The sequence below is a fragment of the Apteryx rowi genome, unplaced genomic scaffold, assembly GCF_003343035.1.
Source record: "Apteryx rowi isolate R43461 unplaced genomic scaffold, aptRow1 scaffold_178, whole genome shotgun sequence".
Classification (NCBI taxonomy): Eukaryota; Metazoa; Chordata; class Aves; order Apterygiformes; family Apterygidae; genus Apteryx; species Apteryx rowi.
The window spans coordinates 1,291,682-1,315,921 of record NW_020448063.1 but is presented as its reverse complement, the minus strand read 5'-3'; the positions used below and the strand labels follow the sequence as shown (position 1 = coordinate 1,315,921).

The 24,240-nt window shown below is 34.7% G+C and overlaps 1 protein-coding gene across 2 annotated transcripts in view; it reads left to right on the top strand.

The window, feature by feature from the left end:
* Positions 1 to 24,240, top strand: part of FSTL5 (follistatin like 5) — a 301,991-nt gene that overhangs the window by 271,740 nt on the left and 6,011 nt on the right. For both annotated transcript variants that reach the window (XM_026061240.1, XM_026061238.1), the window contains one exon: positions 657 to 781. In XM_026061240.1, coding sequence (XP_025917025.1) covers positions 657 to 781 — 125 coding nt within the window. The remainder of the gene's footprint in view (positions 1 to 656; positions 782 to 24,240) is intronic.

Here is a 24,240-nt window from a genome sequence, read left to right as displayed (position 1 = left end):
GTGCGTGTGTGCGAATGTCATGGTGGCTGTTAATATATACTTGTATTTTATTCACCCATAAACATTATACTTGGAAAAGGATCAATGATTTGGAAATTCGAGGAAATTGGGTTCATAACAACTTAAGGAATGCGTAAACTGAGATCATCTTGCTCTGAATATATATCTGTGATGTCTTGAATTACCTCATGGAGAACAAGAATTAGAAACATGTATAGCCATAGTCTGCAGTGGGTCAGTTGATACATCTCATCTTTTTACCTGGGATGAAGTGCTCAAGAGACTTAATCTTCTAGGTTTGAGTGTAAAAAAGGTTAAAAAAAAAAAAGTGTCTTAGGTTTCACTGAGAACTACCAGAGACTTTAGTAAGGTAAATGAATAAATATGGACTCAGTGGTAGAAAAGGAAGAAAATAAAACCTAAATAAATAAATAAATAAATACAAAGATTAGGCAGTCTGGTATCTAACAATTAATTCTCTGAAATCTGTAACACCAATCAGCTTTATTCACTGTCATTTTTATTCTTTTTCTTCATAACTGAAGAATAATACAGAAGAAATGGAATGTAATGGCAATATCGTATTAATTTTTTTGGACATAGATTAAATTTTGGAGGAGTATTTCTGCAGTGTATAATAATGTTACCTTATGTAGGTGATAACACAAGCCAGTGGGAGTGTTTCTCATCACACAATCCATACTCAGCCTGTGGGAAAGCAGTTTGACAAAGTGGATGACTTTTTCATTCCTACTACCACCCTCATCATTACCCATATCAGGTAAGTTTCAGCTCAGTTATAATTAACTTTCAAATAAACTATGACATTGTCTCCAAAGAAAAGGTAGCTAAAGAGACGTCGAAAATCTGAGACCATATCACCCACTTCAGTATTGCTTTCAAATACTTTTCTTCACAAGCTAACTTTACTGAAGTTTTGTTGAATAAAAGGTGGATATCAGAATTAAGACATTTACAAGAGTTTTTCCTCTGTATCCCACCAAATATTCAAAAATTCAACTGCTGTCAATGGGAATTTCTCTATGTGTTGAAGGTAAGAACTGTCTTTTTGAGGAACTGATAACTGTAGAATTCAGGTAATTTCCTAGTTTAGGAACATGGATCTTAACTTGTTAATGACACTGATTAATTTCTACTACTGCTCAAAGTCATTTTGCCATATATAGTATTTGCCATACTATATTACATGTATGTTGTATTTAAGTTATTCTCTTGATTATTGGACCAGAAAAGCCAGTTTAGAGTTTTGAAAGGATTTAAGTTACAGTATAACTTAAGTCTTTATGAACAGGCTTGTCTCTCTCACTCCCTTTTTTCTGAGTGTTTTTTCATCAGGCTCTCTGTTTTTAAAACAAGTCATGACCAAATATGTAAAGCAAACTTTATTTAGACACATGAATAAAATTGGTCTGATTTCATGGGTGCTCAGTAAATATAGTTCTTAGAGGTTTCAGTGGTTCTTACCGTAGTCTGTACCAGGAAACAGTATAAATTCTTGGGACTTTGGTTATTTCTCTCAGTGAATGTAGGATTGTCTTTGTGTTTGCCTAAAGAATAGACAAGTCCTGGCTGTGATTGAAATATACCAAGTGTGGAAGAAAGAGACCAGCTGGATTTTAGAGACCTATAGGACAGAGAAGGATACTGTGAGCAAAAGAGGGCGAGGTTTAAAATGGGCGTAAAGCAGAATGTCATTACTAACCACATTTCTGTAATTCAGTAGAAAATACACATTGTGTCACTAAACTAATGTGCAAACAATCCTCACACTCAGCCTTATAATAATTGTTATATCTGGAATAGGTATGATTTGGGAGAATAGAAGCTATTACTTCATAAAGTAACAAGCAAGGAGATACTGCCACTCATATTAGTGGAGTTTGGTTGTTTATACCATTGGCCTGGGGAGGCTATTCTTCAGAATTTTATCATTAAGAGAATGCGCAGGTGGAGATACTTGCCTGGATAGCTGCCTACGAACTCTTACTCCATAACTGCAGGCTACATTGAAAGCAAAGGTCTGGCAGTGATCTACAGTGACTGACTGACGGATTTGATTGAGTCCTTGGACAATTTTTAAACTAATGCATTGTACTGGGCACCATTTAGCATGATGCTAAGTGGATTCAGTTCAAGCTCTGTTAAAGTATGCAAGTCTATTAAAGTCATAGCATGACTGCTAGGAAAAAATTAGGAGAATAAATTAATCAGTAATCATTTCAATAAATACTGGCATAGCTTTACCATCTTAAATTAGTATATCCTGCATGACCAAAAATTTGCTCTGATTTAGTAAAAATGCTTGCTTTGTTTCATGGAACATAAAACAATTCCACACAGTTTAGGCAAATGCATTTATTTATAGGATACATATTCTATCATACAGTAATTATACTCTCTAATGGAATAACTATTCTTGCAGATTTTTGCTATGAAAGGATCAGTAAAACATAACTGACATTTTTTAGGTACCTTAATTTTCATAAAAAGAGGAAAAGGAAAAGATGGGTAGGAGTAAACACAGTGCAGTACAAGGAGGGGAGCCAGCGTGGGAAAAGAAAAATAGACTCAGTTCAAAGCCAGTGTAACTTAAACTGTTTTAAGTTGCTGTCTTGTCTAAATAGGTCACATAGGCTCTTTCTGCAGTGCATGGTGGGTCAAAGCTACCTTCAGCTGATGAGTCAGCTCACCTGTCCTACATATGACTTAGCAGAAAGGAGAAAATAAGAAAGAATTAAATATTAAAAAAGAAATAAATATGAAATAAATATGAAATTCAGTTTAACATTCAATTTAATTAATTTTAATTTTCTAAAATGGTACCTGAGTGCCTTTTCTATAGAAAGAAAAACTATATAGAGAAATATTGTATTTCTATTTTTCATATATTTTTTCAAGAGCTGTTTATATAAAGTTAATAAGTCATTAAAGAATTTGCCTTTCATAAAGTATGTCTGGCCTTTGAGTACTTTGATTTTTTGTTTAAATAAAAATGAACTTTGTGAGCAGTGTGTCAGGAAAGCTTTTAAATTAACTGTACAAGACAAATCCATCAAATTAGTGGTAATGTAGAAAAGCTGTCTGTTAAATCCAACTTGTCATCAGCCAGTAATAAAAATACTCAATAACAGCATGTGTTTATTTAGGATGTTAGGCAACAAAAATAAAACTTGAACTTTTTTTTTTTTTTTTTAAATATAAACCAACCAGGAGAGCATTTTATGAATATGTGTAGTGAAAGACAGCTACAAGGGAAATAACCCCACTGGCTGAGATCACTGATGTGGTTAACTACTCAAGGGCACTTTTTACTCTTTGTTAGAAGTCACTTCTCACTGATTGTGCAACACCAGACTTTTCCAGAAAAATGAAAGCTATCTGTAGCTAGATGCATTTGTCACCTGTAAACTAAAATTTTGAATGGTGGATCAGATGACAGAATGTGCATGGCTTACTAAATTAGCAACTAGAATAAAATTTGGATGTCTGGATAGAGAAGGAAATTTCTAAGCAGTAAGGGCATGTCTTGTAAAAGTATGAATTTACAGTTCGATAGTACAGTTAACACAAGCCATCTGCTATGTATTTTGTTCAATCAGTTCCTCTTTAATCACTATAGAGGATAAAGGAGAGAAGGTAAAGATAGGTAAGCTTGTTGACACTTAGGCACTGAAACACAGGTGAATAATTTATAGCTATGGTGRCCATTAACTTTTTCTCTTTTTAATACTTAATATTATCTAAAATGTTCACTGTTAATAATATATATACATATTAAAAACTTAATAAAGTTTTTTTCGTTTATTTAAAGATGAAACTATACATTTGGGCTACCTAGGCAAATAGTTGTTTTACATATTAAAAAGGAAATGGGCTGCCCTCAATTCCTAAAAAGAAAATTCCACACAAAAAATCAAGCAAAGAAATAGATAAAAATATTGTACCTGTCAGATTCAATTAGTATTAAATTTGTCAGTTTGCTCCGGTAAGACACACCTTGCTAATGCTACTGGGAATGAATTATGCAAGACATGTCTATTGAGAACTGCACTTCAGTTATTCACCAATAGAACCATTGTCTTACAGTTTTCCAACATTTAAGCTTTTAAAAGGCTTAACAGATGTGGACTTACTACACTAGACCTGAGACCTTCAGGAAAATAGACTAGTAAGAAAAAGTGAATTAAATTTTCTGTACCTTTGAATACTTGCTTTAAAGTATATGATTTAAGTTTAGGATTTAGAAACTGTCTGCCTGACCATTAGTATAATTTTCAGAGTTAATTCCAAGTGCGGGATATAAAGTGCATTTCCACTGTTTTGGCCTGTAAATGCAGGCAAATGAAATCACACCATGCAACAGATGGGCTTAAGCAGCAGGCTATCACTTTTATTGAACTGAATTAACTCACTGTGAACACTACCCTGAAATATAGTAGGTAAAACAGAAATAAATACATAGTTTTGCATTCAATGACATCCAAGGCTAAACCATCTGTTTTAAACTCCTGAATACCCTAACAGAGGTTGAAAACTCATCAAATGTTTCTTTCTTTTGCAAGGAAATAAGGCTAAAAGGTTATGGAGTGTATTTAGTAGCTGGGATGTAAGAGGCTCACCTCATCCAACCAAAAATAAATAACTATTTTACTGCTCTGTTGGGTACTGGTTAATCTAGGTTATGAAAAAGTATTAGTAGTTTTAGCCAGAGGTAAACAATAATTGATCCCAAGATAAAAATGTATTCCCAAACTTTTTCTACCACAGACTGAGGCAAGATTTAACTGTACCTACAATGTAGCAGAAGTCAGGAGAAATCACTTTTCTTCGTTTGATAACCAACAAACATAGCATCTATGCTCTGAACACCTATGATGAGTCATCAAAGCAACAGCTAATCAAACTAGGTAGGCATGAACCAAAAGGAATAGAGGAAGAATGGAGCAATTCTTTTATTGTCAGACCCTCATCTTTTTTAATTAGTATATAGAAATGCAGAAGAGAACAAGAAAAGAAGCCTCATCATTTTGGGAAGAGAAATGCGGTACATTCAATATCATCAGTTCAGAGAGTTTCCCTCTGAATATCTCTCTAATATTCTGATCTCTCTAATAACCTGTAGAGCATCATGTACTTGCTTCTTGATAGCAAATCCCTGTTTATTCAGAGATCCTCAGATGCAGTTAGGTTGGGTTGATACCCCATGATAAGGCCTTAAAAATGTAGGTGACTTAATTCTAGAATTTCTGTATGTTTCTCTGATAAGACTAGACTACCTGCTGGCTCTGAGTGAGAGATTGCCTCATGCCCTTGAGTATTTCTTCACGATGGAAAAAAAAAACCCTTCTCTTATTGAACTTTTAAAATTCAAGCTTAGAGTCCAGGGAAAGCCAAAGTTTTCCTTGGCTTTCTGTGGAGTTTCCTGTGCCTGGTAGTTGTAGTGCAATGCACTAAAATTCTTAAGTCAATCAGCAACCAAAAGGAGACTATGGTACAAAACATTAAGAATAGAAAGAATCCTAAAGAAGTTTGTTCATGCTGGCGTTGGAAGTCTAGAGATTTCAAAGGGAAGAAATTCCGTGTTCATCTTGCATATCCTGAAAAGAAAAACGTGGCCAGCTGTCAACATCTGCTTTGGCTTACCTTGGGAAGATGCCCTCTTTGCCAATTTACATGAATTGTACCAAAAGAATGAATGAATGTAAAATGTATTATTTTTCACACACATTGTTTTGCCCATATTTTTCAGTGCACACAGCTTGAAAAATATCCCCCCCCCCGCCCCAATTGCATTGAAAGGTCATCAGATATTGTGGCCACAAAGGTAGATAGGGTGGAATCTATTCATCTGTTATTAATAGTCCAAATTCCAAGGTCCCTTTTCAGTTATTACTGGGGAGAGCATATAAAAAAGGTTATTCCCTTGATAGATATGCTGATTAAGAACTGAGTATATATTTTCAATATTTGGCCTTATACATTTACTGAGAAGAAAATTTTAATCAGTGAACTACTCTTTCTGCCAAGGCAGTTCAGTGCAGCCAGTGATCTTGTCCTTAATTGTCTGTTAATATCTATTCCTTATCATAAAAATACACATTTGTAATTAGTATATGGGATGGCTGCAAAAAGAAGACTGGTACAATCCTCATGAAAATGTATTCTTAGAAGTCTAAGGAGCAAAAGGGCTGATTATTTCAGCTCCACAGTTCCTAAATCGAAGTGAACAAAAGATAATTGGAATAAATTAAGGTCTATCATTACACTGCTGTAAAATGTTTCAAAAGCAATATTAAATGAACTCACTCTAATGAATTCACTCTAACCTTTAGATGTTTTAATCTTTTAGCAAGCATTTTGAATGTCATATAGTTACTTGTCTTCACGTGTGAAAGAATGAACAATCAACTCATTGGTGAGATGGCTTAGGATCTGAATAGAGTTAAAACATTCTCAGTTTGAATTTCTTCTCTCTTTTATTCCTTTGTTGTGCATGATAACAGGAGAAGCAATCTCTCTAAAATTATACTTACTCATTTACACAAAACATTCCAAAAACTAAGCTTTTTCTTTAAGAGGTAATTGGAATGTGCTGCCAGTGCATTCCTGTGAGTGTTCCTAAATGAAACCCATGTGGGGTGGTGATTCAGTACATTCAGAAGTTTGGATTCAGAGATTCACACTGCATTTCAGAGTTTAAGCCCCTACAGAGGTGTGAAGTAGCTCAAAGACTGTGAGAGCGTTTTCAGTATTACTATGCAAATAAGCACACAGAAAATAGCACTTTACTTCTAAAATCCTATATAATTAGAAAGAACTTCCTTTTCAATGATTTGCAAGTCAGAAAATGCAAGCAGTAAATTTTGAGTCAACTATAGACAAAGCATCAACAAAAAATATAAAATTAATTTTGGGTTGAATATTTCACATAGCCAATATGATTTAGTTCAAAAATAAAGGACAGCAATTTAATATTTTACAAATTCAATTAACCAGCTGTGTTAGGAGAGTGGCCAGCTTGCAATCAGTTCTTAGTCAAAAAGCTATCAACATAGTTAATGCTGCGGGAGAAATCACTTGAAAAGCTGAGAAATTGGAAAAAGAAGCTCAGTAGCACCAGGGCAAGGAGAGAAAATCTGGAAAGTAGCTGCAATTTCTAATAATGATTGTAGACTCCATCAATGAATTCTATGTCACCCATATTAGCAGAGCACACAAGGGAGGTCTGTCTGGGTTAGGGGCCCATGTTCTGTACTCTCCTCATCTCTGTAAACTTATGTCTTTGTGAGAGTAGTGCTACCTGGAAACCTCTTACCAATTTTTCCCCTCTCTGTATATTTTCACCCCTAAAGGAAGTGCCTTTTGGTCCATAAATGCATTCCTTATGAAAAACAAGCTGAAAAACATCAGGGAGGGGGAAGACAGCAAAAAGTCTCTATCTGCATCTTTTTGCTTTAAATAGTGAATTTTACAGCATCTTTGTTCTAAAAGGAGTCTGAAGACTGAACAGATTAAGAGAGATTCAGTTCAGACAATTTAGGTGCTCTAAAACTTGCTTTGTTCAGCTATCACCATTGGCAATATCAGCTACTGCTGAAATAAGCGCCTCTTTAGAAAACGTGCAGGTACTCTTTATATTATCAAACCTATATTCTTCCACTCTGCAAACACAGTGAAGTCTTGTCATCACTATAAGCTGACATAGACCTCATATTCTGAAGGGTAGATGACACCTTTTCATCTGGATCATTTTGGAATTTATGCAGAAAATATTTTGAATTTCAAAGTTCAAGTTTAGATCAGATCTACAAAATTTAGCTAATACTGAATTGTATATGAAAATGTAGCTAAAAGTCAAGAAATATTTTAATGTATTGAAATTTATGATTCAGTTGCTAACCTTGCAGACACATGCACACATACACATGCATATACATGTATACACATGTATACAAGAAATTAGTCTTGGAAATTGTATATAAATTTTCGAGACTCAAATTATCCTACATGCCAGCTGGCAATACAATAGAAGTACTGTTTGACTAATTTATTCAACTCATGCCCCAAATCTTTTCCTCTTAAGTAGCTCAAGTAGAAGTTTGGGCTCTCAGACTGAAATTGCCAGTTGTCAATAGAAATAGATTATATCAAAAACATTTCCATGTGTGGCTATCTACAAATAAAGGTAATTCCCTTCAAATGGTACCTAAAACATGAGACTGCGGCCAGCCTTTGTTACGTGGTAAAACTATGGAAACAGTGAAGGAAAATTCCTTATGTCTTATTTCTTCTGCCATTGGTTTAGGAACTGGACAGAACCTGGCTTAAGTAAGTTTAATGGGCTCTGCTACATCTAATGGAAGTTTAGCTACACTGCAAGTGTTTTCCATTCTATCAGTTACTTCTTCCCTTTAGCCTGTGTGGATGACATTACAGGAAGATTTACTACTGGGATAATGTGATACTCTGCCCATCTGAAGTGGCCAAATAAACTATTATTATGAATAAATAACTGTAATACCTATTTCCATTTTCCTTTTAAAAAGCAGCATATGTCAGTACATGAAAATACATCACACAATGCAACATGTGCAAAAATGCAGTCAGCCTTAATTACTCATTGATATTTCAAATAAATCAAATGATAAGGATTCAGTTATTAGCTATGAGGTGATCTTAAAATTATTTTAAAATAAACTATTTCTTCTGTATGTTTGCTGATAAGCTTCCAGAGCACAGCTATTTAAAAAGTCAGTCATAACAACTGTTTAAAAAAATCTTATTTTCTAGTATAATTTTTTTTATAGAAGTATGAGAATTCATTTTAGGCTAGTCATTAAGCTTTTGAGCTACATAAAATACCAACATGATATAATGGATAATGTTTTGGAATTTTTTTTATAGGATTCTGTGCGTTTTCTTCTTAACAAGTGGAACATTGAATGCATTTTTTGAGCCTCAGATTTATATAAAAATTATGCTTTCACAATCTTCTTAGGAAAAAAAGAGTAAAAAAAGAATAAGCACAAAGGAGGATGCTTTCTTTTAGATTTACTCTACAGATTTTCAATAGTATATGAAGCAAAATAAAGTGAGGGGTTTTGTTTTTGTTTTGTAATAGTGAAGATTTGTTCCCAAACCTGGTGTTTTCACTTCTGTTTTTGAGCATTTAGGATAAGTTTTGTTCATGATGTTTCAACTTTTCTATCTGAGGTTGTGTTAGAAGATTATCTTCTGTTTTTTAGTAAAGTTGTGATGCTTGTGTAATCATATGAATTAATGGTTTTAAGAAAACTTCCAAATACAATCAGACTCTATAAATCTGTGTAGGTAGACTATTTTGTCTATTTTCCTTCTGTGGTTCCCAAACGTGCAACATTTTCTCTGGAGAACTACCCAAACCTGCATCTTACCAGAAAAAAAAAAAATCTTTCATATCTACGAATTAACATGATGAGCATGACTTTTTCTCATGGTGATCTTATATTTGCAATAGAAATGTCTCTGATATTTCTGTGTGTCATAATTCTATCATGTGTTTTTAAATGCAATAAATATATATTTTGGTTTGTGCTAACATTTTCCTAATTTGGGTCACTAGTAAAAAGAGGAAAAGGAACTGTGGTAAAGTTTAGTATTAGCTCTTTTGAATATTTCTTATACCCCCAGATATCACGGTATGTGAGCTTCATTTTTAAAATGAAGAAAAAGATCTTTTGAAACTGTTTTGACATACATAATTTATCAACTTTACAGTCTTTATCTCTGCCTCATTATTCATTTTCTACTGGTGCTGACTATTTCTTTTGACATATACAAATTCTGCTGTGCATTCCACGTGACATCTGTCCACCCTGGTGTTACCATGTTTTCTGGAGTGCCAGATCTTCTTAATCCCATCCTTCCTTGTGCTGACATTCAGGACTATCTTTAGGAAAGTCCTTTGTTCGCTGTGTCAGTGTAACTAGCCGTTTGCTTGACTTTCATTTTCTTAAAAGTGAAGTGAAAAGATTTTTATTAAATTGCTGGCTCTCCCTAAAATATACAAGACAGAAAAACATATTTGCTGCCAACACTAGAAAGACTTTTTTGCTGAGAAATAGTTCCTTTATGATGTAGTACAAATAGGTTTTTTTTATATATTCCTAGATTTTAAAAATCTAGAAATTAAAATGCTTTCCTTTGTTCTGAAATGTGTTGGATTATTTTCTTGCAAACATTGTAATCACTGCAATATTGCTTTGCAATAATGAAAAAGTGTGTTGCATGTACTTCTGATGTAGGAACTCTACCAAAAAAACCTCAGACAATTCATAAACTTCTGCATTGTTAGTACCCTGAAAAATAAAGGTTTGTCCCTATCTTGTGCAAATGTAGTCTAAATATCAGTCAAAAGTCCTAGCCTGCTTGGGACATGTTAACCCAGCTCTTCCAGCAAGGCCTAAAGAATGACTGATGGAGCTACCACAGCATCTGGCCAGCTATGGGGAAGGCTCCCCAGCTGTTTTTTACACATGGGTCATTTGAGGATATTCTTCAACATGAATTTAGGATAACACTCCGTTTCCTTCCTCTGGATTGCTAGTGAGATGTGCCTTAAATATTCTGCTGGTACAATCTTAATCTGAAATAGTTAAAAAAAAAAAAAACCCAATAATAATATAATTTTAAAAACACTTGAGGCAGTATCCTATTTTGCTATCAGTATGAGAATCTAATTAAGAAATTTCGAACTTTACTTTGCAAGCACTTACACAAATTATCCAGCGGAGTTGCAGAAGACAGTTCACATAAAGTTTCTCCCACAAGTAAGTGTTTGAAAGATTGTCTCACTTGTGATTTTTCTGCCAGAGTGAAAGCTATCACAATAAGAATGAGGATTTTGTTGATGTACTTGTGATGGCATTCACTTTGGCTTAACTGCATTATATCTGCAGCTCGTATTTCTTAGTCTAGAAGTAATCTTGTTAAATATGATGTGGAATAAACTCAGAAGCTGTACTTCTATTATTATGCATTATTAAAAGCATACAAATGCTCAATAGTTGTTTAGTTTATAACATTCATTCCTATCTCTGTCCCTTGTTGTCTAGAAATTTTCCTATTCAAATTCCAGCTCTCAGCACAAAATTTAATTTGAAGATATCTGTTTATCCTAAGAACACAGGAGTTGTCAGGGTTCCTACAAGCCCTTGCAGAAATAACTTTTCTTCCCTTCTGTCTTGCATGGCAATCTCGAAGTTCCCCAGATCCTTGTTTTTCCAAATAATGATCAGTATGTACCCTCTGAACAAAGAGAAAATGACTAAAAGGTCAATTACTTAGCTTCAAGTGCCGTTCTTTGAGATTGGATTCTGAAGAAACGTTTGAGAAGAAAGACTCGCACAAAGAGGAAGCCATTCGATACCTGTGGCCATTCAGCTCCCTTCAGAGTTCTCTGGACAACTGCAAGAGTTTCTAACACTTGCAGTAAAGATCTCTGATGAAGAGAGTGGTTAATTTGTTCTAAATCTCACTGAAGGAGATGAAAAAGCCTTCTCATGAATTACGAGATGTTTTGCCAAGGCACACAAATAGCCTGTCAGCCATAGCCAGGAAAGTTTGTTGTTCAGGTGAATTCAGCCCCTTCCAAAGCCGTTGAACATTTTACAGAGCGAGAGAATATTTCATTACGTGTTTAGGAGTCAGCCAGCAGTAGCTATCCTCTAGCAAGTGCATGTAAACAATGGAGAGCAGGAAGTGGCAGGCTTCAGCTGACTGTTGAAAGTCTCTAGATCGCATTCCTGGAAAAAGTGAATCTTTCAATTTTGAATTATTCATTCTTTTTTTGTAAAGGAAAGAGTCTATTCATACTTTCATTCATTCATGTCCTGTCTTACAGATAGTACAGATGATTTGCTGCAAACGTAAACTGATAGTAAACATGTATAGTCCATATATGAAGCATCCAAACAGGCAAATGGCTGCTGCTCCCCAAAAATCTCAGGAATATCTGATAGTCTTTTTAATGTATTTGACCATCATGCAATCATTTTCTTTGATTATGGAGGCTCAGCCTTCTAACTTAATCCTCTTTACTCTGCATTTCCTGATTGAGAATGGAAATAGAGATAACATTCACTTCTATGTGCTAGATAGAAAATAATAGTTAAAAGGAATAAAGATTTTCAGTGCCTCTGGAACAAACCTGTGAATATCAATCTCAGAAATCAGGGCATACTTACAGTAAAGATCATTTTCCTGTCATTCAGATCTCTCAGGTAATGTCCTGCAGTTGTTGTTATCCTGAAGCATAGCAGGCTTTTTGTGGGAATTTTTTTTCTAACCTTTGCTGTATACCCCTCCATTCCTCTCCTGTTTCAGTACATCTTAGGGTCTAATCAGGGATTTTATTCCTACTCTGAGAAACAGCTCCCATAGATATAAAAATGTTTGTTTCATAGATCTTGCAATTGAATATTAAGTTCCTTTCCGAATTAATCCATGAAGACCTTTATTTCTTTGTAACAATGTTATCAAGTAAACATGTGACACTTGGGCAACTTCTGATGGATAAGACTTCTCCCTGTGTATATTTTCATCCAGAAAGGTATCCTTTAATCCACATCCACAGTCAAGAATAAAAATAGTGTTGATTTTTACTTAAAGCAAGTTATTTCTTTATATTAACTTCCCCTTTCCTTACATACAATTTATAAATTTCAGAGATTTCCTGTTGTTGTATAGACAATTTTTTCTTCTTATTGGAAAAATACAAATGTGGTATTTAATGTACGAGTCTGTGACCACTAGAAACCTGAAGCTTTCTCAAATCCAGAACTTCCTCGCAAGCAAGAGTGAGCTGAATATGACAAAATAGTCACTACTGGTAGAAAATGAAACCTGTCATCAAATTCCATTTTTCATCAGAACTGACCTTTTCATTCATTTAACAGAACTGGTAGTGATGTTGGTGTTTTAAACTGAAATTACTAGTTTTCCATCAGTTCGTTGAACTAAATTGACCTCTCAACCTTCTGCTCTGAGGTTTTTAATTTTCTTTTTGACTGAGTTATTTTCCCATTTCTATTTCTTAGGACCTCTATGGTAAGATTTCCCAGATGCATTATCACAGTCACACATCACTGCTGCAAATATTTGTGTCTTTCTAGGAGCAGACTTTTTTAATATTTCATTCACAATAGTTGCTGCAAGTAAATAATAAAATCAGTGAAGAGGACAAAAACTTTGTACATATGTGTGTGCGTATCTGCACACACACACAAACACATTTACATTTATAGAAATAGAGAATTATCAAGAAGTGCCCCAAGACCTAAACATGTCCTCAGATAGGAAGCTGCTTTGTGTTTAATACTGTCATATACAGCTACTAGGGGAGGAGAAAAATAAGCCATCTCCCACTGCAAAACAGAAATATGAAGCAGGAATTCCTTACTGTAATAAAGAACAACAGGAAGGAAAATTAGGGAAACAGACTTCAAAGGTTAGAGACTGTAAGAGTACCCACAAGAAAAACAACTTTCGTGCTGATGAGCAATAGCCCCCGGGCAAAATCCACTTAACCTTTTGCTATCAACAGACAACCATTTTTGAACTGCAGAAATTAAAGAAGGTCTTTTCTCTGCAGTCTGCCAGAAATGAACTATTCCAGGTAACAATCATTTTGTAAGTCCTGAGGGGAAGACTGATATGCCCTAGCAAAGCTGACTGTTTTTTGACATCAGAAACAGTTCCAAAATAAAGAGTGTTTGTTATCCAGAGATAAATATTTTATTTATGGAATCCTATAACATACTACAGTATTTGTAATAGAAAATGACACTTTAAAGGGTTTTGTTTATTTTAAAATTACTTAGGTGAGGAAAATTAACTGCATGATGTTTTAAATAGTGTGAGTCCAATGCCTTAATGAAGTAAAATAGATCAGTGTAAACAGTCTTCCTTAGAATGATCCATGTAGGAATATAAAGTGAAGAATAATTTCAACAAAGTAAATACTGGTTGCAATATTATATGTTAAGTTCTTAGAAAATCCAGAGTTAGGGGGGAAGGTGCATCTTCTTTTTGTTTTGTTGATGCCAAAAGCTAAAAGGACCACTGAAGACAAAGCTAAGGAATACAGCTAAGGAAACTGTTCTCAGACCAACTTCCCTTTTCCCCCCTCCCTAACTGTTAATATTTCCTTTTCCCAGGCTACTGTGGATAACTTCATTTCATCAGAAAAAATGTATGGTATATAATACATTTCTATTTTAGAATTTTGTATAAATGATAATACTTTCCCATGTTGCCAGATTAGAAGTTTTTTATAGAATCAGAACCTACCCTGATCCTATAAAAGAACATTCATGGGCAGTTAATGGCATATACTTGGAGTCCCAGAAAACTTGTGGTCAGCAGATTTGATAAACATTGTAGTGATAGAGCTTTATCTTCCTGAGCTGATTTTTTGCATAAATTTTGAAATATGGGCACTAGTATGTAGAATTTGGGGGATTTTAGACACAAATGCCATTCACTCAGGATAAATTTGATAATAATGGTAGATGTTTGTTATTATTTTCCTGAATTAAGTTGTAGAGGTTAAAAAACATCTCTTTTGTACAACAATACTTGTGTTTGCTTCTGTACAGATAAACTTGATTCTAACTCATCCAGTTCTTTTCTTTTTCTTTTACTTGTTTTCTGTTCTGAGAATATGGTTCTACTTAAGTGTTTGATCTCATCTCAGATCTCTCTTCATAAAACGTCTACTGACTTCATGAGGGTAGTCTGTGGGAGTAGGGTCAGAAATAAAAGTGGAAAAAGGACTGCAGTTTCTACATCTTCTTCAGCATTTTCTATTCTGTCCATCTTCCTGAACTCAACCACAAATAAATACAGCTTTATTTCAAGCTACAGAAATATGATACTTATATTCATTTAAGATAAAACTGAAATTTATCCTCATTTCTAGCAAAATTTTTCTTAGACTTTAATTTTGTTGCTGTCACTTTTAATCAGCATTAAGATATTCTCTTTTTTATAATGAGTGCAGTTGCACTAGTAAATAATAGATATGGTTTATCTAAACGAAAAAAAAAACATACTGGAAACTAGGTTGTGAATTTATTGCTTGTTGGCAGCTCCACACTCTCTTCTTGCTTGGCTGTTCTTTGTGCAAAGTAGCTGCAAGCTAGCTTCCTCTGTCTGAAGGGCAGAAAAAAATACAGTGCACAACAATGTTTTGAAGATGCAGTGCAGGTATCCACATAACATTGGAACTTTGTATGGAATATCCAGTCCATTATTAATTCATACTTTACTTGACTAGAACTTCCCCTTAAAGTAAGATTGCATCTTTGCTATAGCTACAGGTTTCAGTTTAATCCCTCACTCTGATTAACTAGTAGGGACGCAGTCTGATTAACTAGTAGGGATGCAGTATTATCATAAGAAGAACTGAAACTGTTCAGATGCAGCAAACGAACCGAAAGTTTGTTCAAACAGAGCTGCCTGAAGACTGCATTGGGTTTCAGTTCTTTTTGTTCATGATTTGTTTCTCTTGTGACCTTTGCTTTAGTATGGTTTGTGCAACATCCTTGTACAAATCTCACAGTATTATAAAAGAAATAAATAAAGGTAGGACAGGTTAGGCCTAGCTGTAGTATAGATAATTCAAATATTGCCTTAGTGGGCTAGAATTTCTTCCTGGGTTATCCACCCAGCACCCTTATTCTAGAACCCCCAAAACTGGGTAACATAGCCATTTCAATATCTGAACAGTGGGAAAATATGCCTATTGTACATATTGGTATTAAATGACAGTTAGCAAAGTCTGTTTTTCAGTTGAAGCCAGCGTGTTGATATAAAATGTCGATCTTGTATGTAGAATTGTGGACACACAGTGAATGTGATTATCAACTCTGCCTGACCTGAATGCCAAATCCCTGGTGTACTCTTTTGCTTACGTAGCATTCATAGTTCCTCTCTGCACATACAGAAATGCTTTTTCGATTTATCTTTTAAAAACAGTACAGTTCCTAAAACTTTAAAATCAGTAGATATAACATGATTACTAATCACATCCATACAAAAATCACATATTTGTAACAGAGGTACAATACTTCTCTACTGCACTATGGGTAGTAGTTTCATATATACTTACACATATATACACATATAAACTTAAAATCCTAAATTATTAAAGTCTGCTGAAATTGTGCTGTAGGATAACATAGGATTCACTGAGGAAAAAAATCAATGTTTAATGTAGGCTTTAATCTTTCTTGAAGAATATTTGTGATAATCTGTAGATAGACTATCGAAACAAGAGTTGTTAAAAGTCATATGATGGAATTCCATTTTGACCTTTTACAGTCGACTATGGTGTTAATGCTAACAGACTATGACAAATCATTTGATAGTGACATGGACATTTAGTTCACTGAAATACAGTGATAAACAAATTTACCTGTGGAAAATTCATTGATAAGCTTCACATGCCGTGTAATACCCTAAGCAGATACAATACTATGCTAAAAATGAAAGGCAGATTCTGAAGAGGTTTTTTCCCCTCTTTTTTGTAGCTCCCAAACATTGAGAAATATCTAAACTGATCCTTATGATTGGAAAAATACCCCTTTCTGAAAAGCAAAGTGAAATTATAGCTTTCTGTTGAAGTTACCTTTCGAGAGTTATGAAAAGCATCTGCAGAGATCCTTGACAGTTCTGAGAGGCACATCCTATATAGCCTGTGGCTGCATCAGCTGCCTTCAGGGAAAACTGGACAATATATAACCTCCTTGTATTAACAACCATGTATTTTGGTTTGAAAAAAAATGTTTGGTTTGAAAACAATGTCAACCCTCTCCAGGTATAGAAGTGCTGCAGCAAAGTTTTGATGAAACAAATATTAGCTTGTGGCCCTGTTGAAGTTTGAAAAGAATTACCCCATCTTCTGGCACTGGGAATAAGTTTGTCATTAAGCCTTTGCCCAATACTAGAAGATAGGAATTTTTTTTACCTGGGTACTACTGGGAGAGCTTGAAGCGATGTGGATGGGGAGTTGTATACAAAATGGTGGTGTCTTGTAACTGGACAACCTTCCATAGAACTGGATGAGTCACTAAGGTTTCAGTTAAGTTTCTACCCTTTAGGTTCATTTACTGCTCCCAACACAAAAAAAAGTTTTACCAAGGAGGTTTCTAAAAAACGTATTGCAATTAATTTGAAATCTTATCTCTTGTATGTTGCAGAACAGAAGTGCAAAACAGAGCTATGCACATTTTAAATGTTGTATCACTTTCAAAGCATTTTTAGCATAGATATAAGAACAGTGAGAAATTTAAAAGGAAAAAGGAGTTCTTGTTCATTCCTCATATGCAAAATATTCCTATTGTGCTATGCAACAGTGAAGGCTATTGAGTCTGAATGGCCTTGATAAAGAACTTGACAGGAATTTCTTTAGAGAACCAACGTTCCTTTTTCAAAAAGATAATGAATTATATTTATACAATAACAGGGGTTTGGATCTGGTTTGCAAGTAGCTCACCACTGTAAAAGACAATGATGAATCTCTTTTTGAGTAAGTGTTTCAGGCAGTGGAGGGGAGCTAGCTATAAAAATTCTGTTATGGCAACATACTCTGCTGTCACACATTTTCTCATAAGTGAAAGTCATCTGTTGTACACCAGGAAAAGCTACGTATTTCAAGACAATCTGTTTTTACCCTTTGTACATGTATCAAACCATAGAATTTAAAATGGAAATTTTGTGAAAAATGATGCATAGATTGGATGTGATAACAGAGAGGCAAAAGTAAGACTTGCAAAGTCGTGGTGTTGACATAATGTGGATGAATAACAAGAACATCCATTAAGCTTTCCAAAATTAATAATTTTTAAAATCTGAATTTAACATTCATGCTTCAGGACATAAGTTACTTCTCAGTGATGGATGACAGCAAAAATATCTGCCTGTGAGCAAGTTACTCCAAAACTGCTTATTGTCCTGTACTTTCTTCTGAGGTTTTTGATACTGTCTTATGAAAGAGATAGCAGTAGTTTTGGTAAAACATTAATTTGACTTGCCATGTGGATTCCTATGTTTGTCAGAGGGCTTGGCCATGAAAGGTTTCAAGTTATCAGTTTTGCAGTAGCTAAGAATATAGGGATATAGAATGGTAGAAATTTTCATAACTGTTATGGGGAAAAAGCATGATACAGTTAATGGCTTTAGTATTCACTGTTTTGCCTACATACTGGTTTACAATTCTATATATCTAAGACCCAAATCCCATAATTTTAAATACATTCTAGCAAATAAATGACAAGACTTATCTCTGTTCCGGCTATAGCACTGAAACAGATGTACCCATTTGTACTCCACTGTACAATTCTCTACTAAACACAAATGTAACTACTATTTAAGAATGGATATATTTCACATCAATTTTCATATGTAGTTCAGTTGGTAAGCTATTTCTCTGATATTTTATGTTGCATAATGCTCAAGTCTTTCCTTTAAATCAAACCGCAAGAAATAATTGAAGCACATCTAAATAAATAAATAGAGGAAAATACAATAATTGAAAATTTCTGGTCTTGAATGTATATTTTTAGACAACGGAAGAAGTAATCAATTATAGCATGTTGTTAACATAGTCATTACAATTATTCTACTCTTAAATATATGTGTGGTTTTTTTCATTCAAATTAAGAAGATAAGCCACTCATCTGTATGGGCTGCGTTTCATTTTTGAAAAATGTATTCTGCAACTAACGCTTTTTAGGGTATTCTTCCTGTATCTGTTATGTGATTTTGGGCGAGTTATTTAATTTATCTGCCTCAATTTCCCTTAGTCTGGATACTGTGAGGCCCTTTATTTTTCATGGAAAGTTTCATACAGAAAGTGCTAATAGAGTTACAAAGTCTTATTATTCATATTTCTATTTTTTAACTATTACTCACAAAATATGATTGGTCTAAATTCTTGAAAATCTGGAATTAAAATCTTTATTCCTCATTCATACAGAGTACTTGTAGAAAGAAACAATATCAGATTTCACAGTTCTGACATATACTCCACTTGGAGTGATATGTCCAAAGGCTACAGCTTCCCACCTGCATTAACTATAAAATAAATGATTGGAAATGTGAGGTTTTACTCTCATGTCTTGCAGGCTTGAGTTGCATGAGTTCCCAATATGCACTCTGACAAATGTCTTATAGGCTGTCTGATATCGTGCATGATTTTATTGCACAGAAGAGACACGAGTGTTGAGATTCTCATAAATATTAATCGAGATTAATGAACAATGGGAGGCCTGTGCATATCAATTTATATGAGAGGAAGCTTTGCATTAAATACACCACCATCTATCTATAAATCATTTGGGTAAAGTGAAGGTACTCTGACGTATCACTTGTTGTTCTCCAACAGCCTAGTCATAAAAACCAGGCTAACAGCACATAGGCAAGAGGAATCATTTCATGTCATGATTATGAGGGGCTGTATTTTTTTAATCCTTCTAAAAACCTAAATGCTTTTGAAAAGGTATCAGATTGTGATGGGCTCTGGGGGCTGAGTTCAGCTATTCATAGAACAGAATGAAACATAAGGTAGTAGTACACACTTATTTACACAGCTTTAATAAAATTCCTTTACTTTGACTGAGGGGAAAAAATTAGGATAGTCCAAGCTCAGCCCATTCACTTGCTGACTGGTCTACTGAGACCATACACTAACCTGTGTACTCCAAAGCTTCCCTTAACCTTAGTGACTTGCAATAATGTTTTTTGACACATTTGCAAAGTACAGGGGTTTTTTTACAGCTGCTCTTGCTTCCTTATCAAAAGAGAAAGGCCAGCCTTGTACAGTTAACAATCTGAAAGTAGCAGACAGAGGAGGTTCTTAATATTAGTCAGAAGGAATACACTGACAGATTCTCCTAGTGGTCAAAAGGTAGCAATTACATGATTGATCAGTTGGCTAAAATTTATTTGCAACTGATCTATGCTATGTTAGCAGGCAATCTTTTTGAAGCAGGACTGCATGACCTGTCACTGTTCTCCACCCTATCCATTGTAATCTTCTACATTTAGATCCATAAACCTCAAAGGAATGACCATCCCAGATGCAGAACCTCTTTCTTTCCAAGTGAAAGTATAGTTGTAATGGTTGTATAGTCGCAATGCTATATTAGCAGTCCTCACAATTCCTGAGTGTGGAGACCAATGTGTTGTAGAGTACAGGGGACAGTTATTTTGAACATATTTCTGTGTGTATAAATGATCATCGGTTGTAAAAGTTAATGGAAACTCACATATGAAATTCATAATGAATGAAGACCAGAAATAGTGTAAGTTTTCTCTACAGTGGATCTAAATGTGGCATCTAAATCTCAGAACTGCAGAAGCACAGATTCCTCTACATGCTACTTTCTTTTATTTTTGGTCTGTGAGCTAAGATATTGTGTCAAATCACATTTAATTTCATGAAATTGGAAACCCTTAGCCTCTTTTGAAAATATCAGCACCAAATGACTGACTAGTATGAGGCTAGAATCTCCTGCACTGTACTTGTGTTCATACCTATGGGCCCTTGAAGGAAAATCTTTAATCAAGAATAAGACTTTTGTGGCAGCTGCAACTTCCTCACTATTGAAGCACTTGAGGGGATCAGAATAGCCAGGACACTATGACTGTCAGGGAAAGTTATTCAATAAATCCTCATGATAACGCTGGAGCATGGGCTACTGTCTAATACCATTTCTTCTTATGAGAAGTTCCAGTGTGTGAAGTTACCATCCTTCCCCTCTTTAGGGAATTATGAATTCTTTCCTATCATTATTATTACATGATTGTACACTTAAGGGACTGCAAACCAGGATCAGCATTTTATGCACCTGAGTGTACTTACACTGTATACCTAAACATGAAAAGAAGTCAGAATCATGAACATTGTTTTGCAGATATGTAACCAAAGACACTGTATGAGTTGCTCAAGTATGCCTTAGGAAAGAAGACAGATCTAGTAAGTGAAGCAACTATCCATATATTTCAGTGCCTTAACATAAAAAAAACAACTTCCTTTTCTTTTAGCAAGTGATTCAGGGCAAAGGCATGATGTAGTGGTCTGAGTCTGTTCTGTTTGGAGAGGCTTTTATGTCTTTATGAGCATACACAGAAGAATGGCAAACTGGCAGTATTAGTGTGTCTAAATTTGGACCCTGTGAATACCACTCCATTAAGCCATTTTATCAGCTAAAAAAGAATTTTTAACGGATTTAGTTGTTAAAATTGTTGGCATGTCAATTTTGTTAAATAGATGCAATTTCGCTTGTATGAGCAAGGCCAAAGAATTAGTTTCATATATTCAGAGATTAGAAGAGACCACGAGAGCCTCTTGTCTGTATATACCATAGATTTTGTACATTTCAAGTAGTCATCCATAGACTCTGATAGAGCCTGATATTTCTAAATCTACATCATGATTTGTGTTTAGCCAAACCTTTCAAAAAGTACGCAATCTTTCCCTGGAGACTCCTACTACAGAAGATTCATCACCTCTATAGTAGTTTGTTGCAATGGTTTGTCATCACCATTGTTAGAAAAATGCCTACTTTTAATTTTAATTTATCTGGCTTTAGGCTGAAATCATTATTATACTTTTTCTATGAGATTAAAGACACCATTAGTAAACAGTATCTTCCCTCCATTAATGTATATAGATGTTGTAAATATGTCACCTCTCAATTGTATTTTTCATAAGCTAAATGGATTGGACTTTCTCTCAGGCTCTTGCTTAAAGGCATTGTCTGCATCCCTCAAATAATTTTTAGATGTTTTTCCTCCCCCCTATTTTTTTAATATTCCTTTTTATAATGGCAGCAATAAAACAACATGAAGCATTCTAGTTGGAATCTCACCAATGCAGAGCACAAAGAAGAGGCTGCTGCCTTACTCTTACTCTCTTACCTCTGTATATTTCTGCAGGGATTTTATAAGGGTTTTTTGGTCTTTTTTTGACTCATTAGACTCAGATATCATATCGAGCTGCTTGCCTGCCATGTTCCTTAAATCCCTTCATAGTCGCTACTTCACAGGATATTGTTCTATATGCATGTCCTGCATTCCCGATTTCCAGTTGTATGGCTTTGCACTTGGCTACATTAGAACACATTTTGCTTGAACAAACCTAGCTTTACAAGTTCTGTACAGTTTTCCTGCTATTATTTACAACTGTGGTATTCTTTTTGTGAAGCATCAAGTTTGGTACCAAGCAGAAGGAAAACTGCCTTGTAAAATGGTTCTGCATTGACAGCTACTTTTTATTTCAGACAAACATTTCTTCCCTCATTTACCACTTTTTATTCCAGGAAAGGTATGCCTTCTTGATATTCAGTTACCTTCAGCAGGTTTCTAATAGAGAAATTAAATTAGGTTTGTCTGACAAAGTCTATTTTGCCATAAACTTATGTTGGCTGTGTTAATTATGTTGATCTTTAGTTGGTTCTCATATAATCTATTTTATTATTTCCCTGGGATATGTGTCAAGTTAATCAGCTTAAAGTTACCTGGGGTAACTGGCCTGAACTTTTGAATAGTTCAACAATCCTCTTCCAGACTTCCCAAATTTTCCTGTTATTCTGAGATTTATTGAAATAGTAAGAGCTTTCAAAATTTTCAGGAGCAAATTACCTGACTTTATGAATATGTATTTGTAAGAAAACTGTTTATCATCTTCCTCAGTTCTGTTGGACTGGAGAATATTTCTTCATCTTTAAGTAAGAAAAGCATAATGTTTAATTCCTGTATTCTTATTTAAAAGGATATATTTTAGTTATCTGCACTTGTTCTCCTCTGTCTCTTTTAGGACCTTAATTGCAATGGTGTGGATAGCCTGTAGCATGATCAGTTGGAAGCTATGTTGGATGTTAGATAACATCCAATTGTATTTTCTGTAACTGTATTTTCACCCAGATTTTGCCCGTGGATCATTATATAGCCTTAGGCAAGTCATTCAGCTTTTTGCCTTAGTTGCTATAATATTTGTAAAGTGCTTTGAGATCAGTAAGTAAAGCTTGCTACTTAAGGTCAGTGTATTATTATTCTGCTGCCGTAGCCGTTCTTTTAGTGTACTCATCTCCAAAAACATTATCTTATATGCTAAAATCTTCTGTGTTACATCTGGATCCAAAAAAAAATTTTTTTTTTTAAGTTTAAACTTGAAAAAACAAAAGGCAAAGGAATTTTCAGCATGTTAACCTTACAAGCAAGTAGAAGCAAATTTTTCCTGTGTTACATGCATTGCTATTAAAAGAAATAAAGGGAGGGTATATCTCACAAAGCTATGTTTTCAAACTGCAGAAATAAGTAGGACACAATTAATGGCATGGGCAGTGGTAAATGATTTTAAGGCCATAAAGTTGGGAAGATTAAAGAGCACAAAACTGAGCAATCACAGTAAGAGAATTTGTATTAAAGTACCACTTGAACACTTTAAAAATAGCATAGATAGTAAATGGATATTCAGCTATAGTTGATTGTCAGAATTTATATGATTAGCTGTTGCAGCAGCAGATTAGAAAATTGAGTATCTTAATAGTTTCAGAGCAAGGGAGAGTGGATCTCCTAAGTGCAATTACAGTAGCAGGATTAGGGTCTTGCAGTCTTGAAGCCAGTTTCATTAGTTTTCAAGCACAGACCTGTAAACTCTATTAGCAAAGCTGAAACGACCTTTAAATTTGGAGACCCACGGTACTATAAGTTTTTACCTGTCTCTTTTGGACTGGGAACTAAGTGGTACAAAGAGGTAGATTAAGTTGTGCAAGAAACTAGAATGCTTTGGAAAGTTCTGGCTGAACTATTTGAGAAATGATGTGTAATAAATTGCTTTGTGTTTTAAAAAGTGTTTGCTGGTTAGCTCTGGCATAAGAATATGATTAACCCTGAAGATCTGGAGTCCTTTGCAACTAAGGCTGTAGACAGGCATCCTCTTCTGAATCTACTTGTGTCAGTGGAAGAGGATATACCTACATTCTACTCCTACTCCTACACCATTTTATTCAAACCAATTGGGTTAATAAACAGACCTATTATTTAAATGAATCCAGGCTAACTGGATTCATTTTAGTGGCATGCATGAGGGAGTGCTTATATAAACCTCTCAGCTGTAGACCTGAGGGGATTCCTCTGGCACCAGAGTGGTAATGAGAAGCTGGAGGACGCAGC